Here is an 8758-nt window from a genome sequence, read left to right as displayed (position 1 = left end):
TATTTTTATATATGCCCTCTATGTATTTATCCATTTATTTTTCAGGTAAGCGGACAGATGTTGGGTGTGTGGTCCTGTGTTTTGTTGGTGTATATTTAATATATTTCTAATCACTATTTCAGTCTTTCTATCTTTCTAATTACTTCTCTCTCTATTTTCTCTTCACTTATGTGAAAAAATCATGATGGTGTGGAGAGGATGGCTATAAGGGGCAAAGGGAGGCCATCCAAAAACGGAAAAAAAAAAACATCTAATGAAACATTATATTTGACCAAAGGCAGCTTTAATCTCAGGCTGTAGAATCAATATGATGTAACTTCATTAGTCTCAAGGATGAATCCAGTTCTTTTCCATCATTAAGTTTATAATACTGAAATTAAAACCTTCTATGTAGAGTATTTACCTGTAATTGTATTTGTACTCTGTTCTGTAGAGATGTTTGGTATGGATACGTTAAGTGATGGTCCTTAGGTAATATCCAGATATCAGCTTTTTTAATATCTTTTATAAATTTTCACCATATTTATTGCAAAGAATAAAAACATCCATCCATYCATTATTTATACCCGTTTCTTCCTTTCAGAGTCATGGGGGGATAAAAACAATGGTTTTAAATTAATACAAATGGTTTTGTAGTTTAGACTGTGTCATTGTGTCAATGTTTAATAGGATTAATTAAAACGTTTGTAAAGCAACATTAGGCGAGGTCACAATCATTTATTACTGTCATTTTGTGGGTTGGATGCTGCAAAGTTTAAAAACTACTGAATATGTTCGTCACGGGGATCATTGCTTTCATCCAGTAGCAGGTGCACGTTTTATGTACAGCATTTTGTTAACTGGCAGGAGACAAGAGGAGGAAGATGCTCTCTAAATGGCTCTTCATCAAACAAAGCATGAATGGTTGCTTCACAATAATACACAGATGCTTAAAGAGCTGCCTGTTWGTTTCATGTCAGCGCTGTGGTTCGAGTGATCGCAGACAGCTGCAGTGGAACGGAGACGATCTGGATATGGCCAACAGTGCTTTTATGGCAGGCCATTTGGGCATTTATTTAGTATCCCTTGTGTCAAGCATCACTTTCCCACACTAGCGCTTAGCTTGCTGAGTAGCTAGGTGTGAATGTTCCATGTTTTATTCTGTTTGGATTTTCCAATTAGGAGGTGTTCAGTTCAAGTTTATTTATACAGCACCAAGTCACAACACACATTGTCTCAGAGCACTGTACAGAAAAAGAATAATCTAAAGAAGAAACCAGCAGGCTGCGTTGAATTACTTCATTGCAGTCTCCCATCCTGAGCAGTTCTGTTTGGTTTTTATTTTGCAAAATAATTTAAACTAATTTTTGTGATATTTTCTTAAGTCAGGGAAGAGATGCCTTTCCAGAGGTTATTAAACTTTTTGTTTGGACTGTAGGTTACTGTTTACAGTTCAGATTAGATGGAAAAAAAGACGAGACAATTTGACTATGTTTTTGTTTTCTTGAAGTTAGCCTTGCTGCTAGCTTAGACCCACTCCACCATCAGCATTGTTTTTCTGTCTCTGCTTCTGGAAACGTCTATAAAAAAAAAGTTGGGCCTTTAGTTTTTTCTCTGTTGTAGTGAAGTTTAGGTAGGGCCCATGTATCAAACCACAACTAAGGTGTAGGGGAGACTGGGGACAGTTGCAACACTTTTTTACATTTGACTCTGTTACTCAGAGATGGTTTGAATTAGACAAACCAAGTTTTACTAAAAYAAACTTACATCTGTCTATTAATAGTCAAAACCAATAATAGATTATTAAAAAATATACGTCCTTCACAATTTGCATTTGAAAATGAAAAGTGAGAAGTTGCAACTGACCCCGGGGCCGGGGACAGTTGCAACATTGTTTGGGGATGTTTACAACATATTATTAATACAATATATTTCACTGTAAATAAAAGTTTTATTATTTTTATGTTTATATTATTGCTAAATTAATGAAAACTGTAAGTTATAATATTATAGTGTTATTTATTTATTCTTTTTAATCAAATGACAAATATAGATTTGCCTTGATGAGTAGACCTTATATACAGATGTCAAAGACTCAAATTGATATAAAATACAGTTAACTTTCAGAGACAAGGATAATAGAACAATTTGTGAGGCATTTAACTTTTGTTTTGCCTATTGTCACTGTACACCTACATTATGCAAAATTTGCATTGAAAGAAACTGGGATTTTAAAAGCATTGTTGAAAACAACAACTGCAGAAAATACATCTTAAACACTTAAGTTTTAAACTATAAAACTGTCATGAATACCCCATACMCTTWTAAGTGTAAACTTAATTTCAACATTTTAATATCATCTTGTGTGTGTGCTCTGTTTTTTATAAGGATTCATCGTATGGGGACAGTTGCAACAGTTGTTGCAACTGTCCCCCTTCCTGTCAGCCATGATAAAACCTCATGTGTTAGCTAAATAAGCTGATCTAGATACATGTTAACTATATTAGTTAAAAGTCAACATATCACTGGTTTAAACCATATAAGTTTGAGCTGGATCACACAAACAGTGACAACAGTTTAATAAAAATAAAGCTGGGCAAAAAAAACAAACTTTGGTACCTCAAAAACTTTTTTTTTTTCAAATAAATCCTGGAGCAGTTTTTGAATCTGCTTACTTTTTCTCTGCAAGATGGGGCATCTAACTGGCCATGTACATTGTGAGTGTCATCACTCTAGCTTGTTTCTGTTTGGAGAAAAAGGACGTGTTGCAACCGTCCCTTGTTGCTACTGTCCCCGGTCTCCCTTACCATTACACTCCTAATAAATAGACATCCCAAAACATACAGGATGTTTGTATAATTTTTTTGATGTTTTGGAAAACCAAACCACTCTGTTTCTGTTCCATATTTATAACTGACAGGACAATCTTATGGGTTATCCAACGTAACCAATTGATTGGTTACATTGTGTACTTGCAGCTGCTCCAAAAAATGATCTTTAATGGAATTTACATTTTCATACAAAAGGTCTRGTTCTGTTAACAAGTGCCTCTTTAAACCTGGATATATTACTCAACCTCTTCATATTTTCACAATTAAAGAACCACTCCCAGCTCCGCTCCAACAGCCGGCCATTAATCAGCCCTAACGCATGATTTCTTCTCTGCCACAGGTTATGATTTTCACATTAACCCGTCCCATTGCCCCCCCCCCCCCCCACCATGAGCACCATCCAACAGGAAAATGACCCCTCGTCAGCGCCACAGCGCACGTGTCAAATAATYGAAAAAGTAACATTTTTAATGTTTGTATAAACTCTGTGCATTGTAGGGTGAGAAAGTAAGGTGTTTAAGACCCCACCGCCACCACCCCAACAAATCTCACAGCTATTATCCTTTTCTAATTACACTTTCCTTCTGAAACAGTGGATCAGAGGGCACCATTGACTGCTTTTAATCCGCCACCAAATTTTAATTAACACAGACGTGACCCCCCCTGTCTCCGATACATCCCGCAGAAATGTTGGGATCACAATAACTCATAAATCACAGCCACACATTTCATTCCCCCCTGCTTCCTGCCTTTGATGAATTTCCAGATGGGGGCTAGTGACTGCTAATGTCAAGAAATATACGAGAGAGCGACAGAGAGAGAAAGTGTTTCCGAGAAAAGGAACAGAAAGAGGCAGTAAGGAGATGAACGGAGAGGTTAAATTCTGAGAAATTTATAAAGTGTGTCTTTATGAGTGTGTGAGACAGATGGAGTTGAAGGAAGAGGGAGAGAGAGAAATGGCAGCAGCTCTGCTATGCTGTCAACCTTTGAGAGATTTGTTACCGGGGAGAGGATTATGGAGGCTGTGAAATGAGGTTGTGTTAATATGTTGGCCATTGAGGAGCACGCTGTGGCTCTGCCAGTTTCACAGGCTCCAAAAAATCAAAAGGCTGAACAAGTGAAAATTGATGTTTTGACGAKTTCACCAACATCTCTCTCTTTGAGAGAGTGAGCATTTCCTTTTACAGACTTGTCATAAATGATCATTACCTTAATTAACATTAATGCATAGTTGTCATTAAATCCCAAACAGCTACTGTGTGAGTTTTTTCTGCATGCGGAAGCGCAGGGTGTGTGTAACTGTGTGTGAATCTGTGAATCAGACTGTGTGGAGGTTGAGGTGGGCAGGGTGCCGGGGTTTGTTATTACTAAATCGCTCATCCATGCTACTAATTAAGATGCATAGCATCCCCCTATGATTGTCAGTGTCGCTAATTATCAAACAATGTAGTGCTCACCAGATATGAAAWCTGGCAGCCTCCGTAGTCGTGTTACCAACCTATTACTGCTACAGTTACCAAGTGCCTGTCATTCTTCTTGTTAGTAATCTGCCTTCTTTTTGTCCTAATGTGTTTTTTCTTTGCCTCTGTTTTTCATAAAGGCTATGGCTTTGTGGATTTTGACAGTCCAGCTGCAGCACAGAAGGCCGTGTCRTCTCTCAAAGCCACTGGGGTTCAGGCCCAAATGGCCAAGGTAAGTCGTGTTTGTTAACACGTCTGCTTCTCTGCTTCCATCATCATTTGCTCTTTATTCAACATCCTCTGAAGATTGATTGTGCGTTTTACGCTTAACAGCTTCCATACACACTGCTGTTGACCATAAAGACATTTAATAGGAAGTAATTCTCAGCAACATCTTGCGGTTTAATCACAGACTTGTTCACTTTAATATAAGAAGGCTGTTTAATGGGGGCTGTTAACTTCATTTGAGGAYGCGACACGTTCCGAGGTGACTTTGATGCGTCTGTTTTGTCTTTCTGACGCTCGGTGAAGGAACACGTGTCAGAGTGTGGCTCCTCGGGATTCGGGAGGTGTTGTGGGCTGATTGTTGTGTTGCGTGTGAGAGTCCGGATGTGTTTTGAACTGCTGGTTGCATGACAAGCCCCGTCTGCTTGTGGGTGAGCTGATGTTGCTCTGGCTGAGCGTTGGCCGGCCTCGTGTGTTGTTGTGGATTATTAAAGTGGAAGCAGATGAGACTCATTGTTGAGTCGCTCAAAGAGTTGCTCAATGAGAGCCGTGCTGACAGATGTAGAAATAAATTTAGACTTTAAACAGCTCAGATGTACTCTAATCCAAAGATTCTTAACCCATGGGCCACTTTGAGTGCCTCAAAAGAACAGCAGTTTTTAACTTTGTGCCAGAGAGGGCTGCGGGACTGCATTGATTTTGAATAAGGTGCTGCAATACACTTTTTCACCACTAGTAGCAGTAGTGTGCCACTCAGTTGTTTTAACAGCTTTTTTAATATGTAGAAGAAGAAACTTAGAAACCTGCCAAGAATGGAAACGTATTTTAAATGAAGCGTAGAAGCAAAAATGAAAGTAACYCRTCAMAAAACACCAAARTTTGTCACTAATAKRAAGTGCAGCTTCTGTTTTTACCATGCATTATTTTAAAAGTTCAAAACATTATCAAAAACAGTTGCAGAAACAACTATATTTTAATTTACACTTTAAATAAACTTTTGTAGTTTATTTTTAAACATTTTGAATGTATTTTAAAGACATTTTAAACTTGCTGTTACTGTTATTGTTTGTCACTAATATGAAGAGCAGCTTCTGGTTGCAAAAGTTTAAAAATGCTATATTTTCATTCATACTTTATCAGATTTATTTTTACAGGTTGTTTTATTTGAAACATTTACATTAAACATTTTTAATTTATTTATTTTATGCTCACAATTTTATTTTTTGAATGGTCTGTTTTTGTTATTGTTTATGTTAAAAATATATATATTTGTGCTGATAAGCCTGAGTGGTCTGTTGACTGACCTTTGTATTTGTTCAAATAATTGTTATGGGCAGGTTACAATATAAAAATATTTGTTATAATCATGTCTTGTGATTATTTGACAGGAGTTTTACTTTTAAACTGTAAGTGTACTTAATTTAGTTATGTTAGTTGTGATAGTTTAGTTATGTTTATTAGATTAGAATAATTATCATTTTGATCCATACATTGGTAATGTCTGACTGGGCCTCGTGCCAATAAGAGCCCCTGCTCTAATCCACCAATTAAATATAGAATATTGTGTCTTAAATGAACAGTGACTTGATGGTTGCATAGTTGGCAGTTTTACAATAAAAAGAAAAGCTTGTGCTCCACAACAACAATTCCAATGGTTTGTCATTTCTCAGGCTCATTTCATTTTTACCTCTTATTGTTTTTCATTTCCCTGTTAACCGTATACCACGGGTTCTTTCTCTCTGCTATTCTTGCACCAATCAAATGTTTGGTAGCGTCAGAATACCTAAATAGGTGGAAAAAATGTCAGTAGCATTGAAGCAATAAATATGGTGATGACTTTGAGGGTGCACCAAGAGTGATTTTTCACAGATGAGATGTAAGCATTTGATCCGATTCCAACCCCCCCATTCCTTTCGAAGCCAAAGAAGTCTTGATGAGATTGAGAATGGCGCCAGTGAAGATGACAGAACTGATGATAACGATGAAGGTGGCAATTATTTTGATCAAATGGGATGGGATCTGACAGGAAGAGATGATATCCCGTGTGGTGCTCAGGTGTGCCATTTCTCAAATGCACCATTTGGCCGTTTCCTTTCCCCCCACCAGTGTCCTTCTTCCAATATTTATAAGAGGCCGGGCTCTCGGAATACAGATAAGATCTTTGTCCGTCTCATTTTAAGGCCGCGCTTTGCATTGCTCACCTTCTCTCAGTCAATATTTTCATGAGAGGGGTCTTGTGTCCCAAAACAAAGGAGCTGACCTTTTAAAGAATCTTTTGTTTGCACGTGTGTGTGTGTGTGTGAGCAAATTCACAAAATCATTTTCTATTAGCATTTATGTAGAATAGTTGAGCTCTGGATGCTCTGTTCACTCAAACGGAAAAGGCCAGCGTTGTGTGCTGCAGCTCTGTGCTTTTATCACACTTGTGAGAGACATTAAGGAGTAGTTTGCTTTTATAGACTCCCTCTGCATCTCTCTAATGTCTCTTTACCAGGTATCACTACCATCGCTCCTTCAGCTCCGCCCACTGACGCCTCCACATCACCCCTGTCTGTTCTCTCCGTCTCTTTTTTTCCCCTCCAAACGCTGTTTGCGCCGCTCATTATTTTTCTCCTTTAAATGCACACATTTATAATCGTATTTATATTCACGTCCACCGCGCAATGCCTTTCCGACATCCAACGAGTGYCATTTATTCCCATCAATAATTAATAGCGTGCTTGTTTTTCTGTCTGCCTACCTGCCAARGTGTTGGTGACACCCACCCATTTTGTCATGGCAGCGCTGCACTTCCTGTGCAAATCACAAAGCAGATTGCTGATGCCACGGACAATTTCCACCAAAAGAACATTCAGCCTCATTGTCTCACTCCCCTTGCCCCGTTTTTTTGTCACATATATATCTTTCCACAACAAAGTAATAAACGAATAGCAAGTAAGAGCCAGAGGCTTTGAGCTCATTAAATAAAACTGTCACAGTAATCAAGTTGTGCCTTTTTTTTTCTGCCTTGACGCCATTAAAACGCCTTTATTAAGATGCCTTATTTTAAACACAGCTGCAAAGGAGGCACGAAACAGAGGGAAAAGAGAAGCGTCATTTGATTTCGTCTTCTTTCCTTTTCAAAGAAACAGCCTGCTGTCTCTCTCCTCTTACTCCCCCTGGAATTTAAAATACCAAGGCAGCAGAGATGAAACATTGCCTTCCTTTTGTCTTGCCCTCCCCTGAGGATGGTGACAGCGAGAGGGAGGAGAGGAGCCATAATTAAGATACCTAAAGGACACTTCCCCCTGCACCACCCCTCCTGTCACTCACCTCTGCACAAGTCACAGATAAGAGCACTTAGCATAGGTGACGAGGGTGTGTGTGTGTGTGTGTGTGTGTGTGTGTGTGTTGTTGTATCAGTTTGTGTGTAAAATAGATGAGTTTATTCACACAGAACATTTAAATATGAATTTATTTTCACCGGTCATCTGTTTTATGTTAACTACTGGGACGGACAAACTGAATACAGGAAGTGTGAAGAATCCGTGTTTGGTTTGTTCTTTGGTTTTTCAGTTTCAAAATAAAATTGCAGTTTCTTTCCTTTTGATCTTTCATTTTCAAAACCTAAATGTACAAATGCAAACTGAATTAATACAACATCCACAATGTTGAATTTTTTCTTAAGCTATTAAAAATAAAATATATGGTTGCTGTTTTAACGATATCCGAAATGGCAGAACTTGCCAAAGTAGTAAAGATTAAAGAAGAATGAAAAAGTCAGCTTAAAAACCAAAACTATTCCTAAAGATCTTTGCTGTGGCTGCACTCAAATCTGCTTCTGCACAACTTGGAATCTTAAAGTAATTTTGTTAACAGTAAAATCATTAGCTCTTAATAAGATGTGGCAACTCCTTCAAAATAAGACTTTTCTAAAGTGCTCAGTGAAACTGTAATGTGCAGGAGTTCAGGCCATGATCATTTTTGGTTCAGCCAGAAAGTAACAAACAAACAAAATATAAAAGTTCTCTTTACTTTAACCCAGTGGTTCTTAACCTGGGTTCAATCGAACCCTAGGGGTTCGATGAGCCGGTCTCAGGGGTTCGGTGGAGCCTCTGCCGCGGAGGTAAAGGCACACTTGTGTCAAGTCATGATGACACGCCCCACTTGGTCATCACTTGCTGCAGAGGATCACATGTGATTGCTTGGCCAATCAGTGCTGGCCCCAAAAAAGTATTTTGTCGATTCAAAACGACAAAAAACAAATTAACCTTAAAATTAATT

General features: G+C 38.2%; 1 protein-coding gene across 10 annotated transcripts in view; it reads left to right on the top strand.

The window, feature by feature from the left end:
- rbms3 (RNA binding motif, single stranded interacting protein) overlaps positions 1 to 8758 on the top strand; it is a 378321-nt gene that overhangs the window by 173658 nt on the left and 195905 nt on the right. For all 10 annotated transcript variants that reach the window (XM_014013118.1, XM_014013116.1, XM_014013117.1 and 7 more), the window contains one exon: positions 4411 to 4502. In XM_014013118.1, the coding sequence (XP_013868572.1) occupies positions 4411 to 4502 (92 nt within the window). The remainder of the gene's footprint in view (positions 1 to 4410; positions 4503 to 8758) is intronic.

This window comes from Austrofundulus limnaeus, unplaced genomic scaffold, assembly GCF_001266775.1.
Source record: "Austrofundulus limnaeus strain Quisiro unplaced genomic scaffold, Austrofundulus_limnaeus-1.0 Scaffold98, whole genome shotgun sequence".
Taxonomy (NCBI): Eukaryota; Metazoa; Chordata; class Actinopteri; order Cyprinodontiformes; family Rivulidae; genus Austrofundulus; species Austrofundulus limnaeus.
Note: the sequence above shows the minus strand (reverse complement) of the source record. Positions and strands in the feature narration are given on the sequence as shown.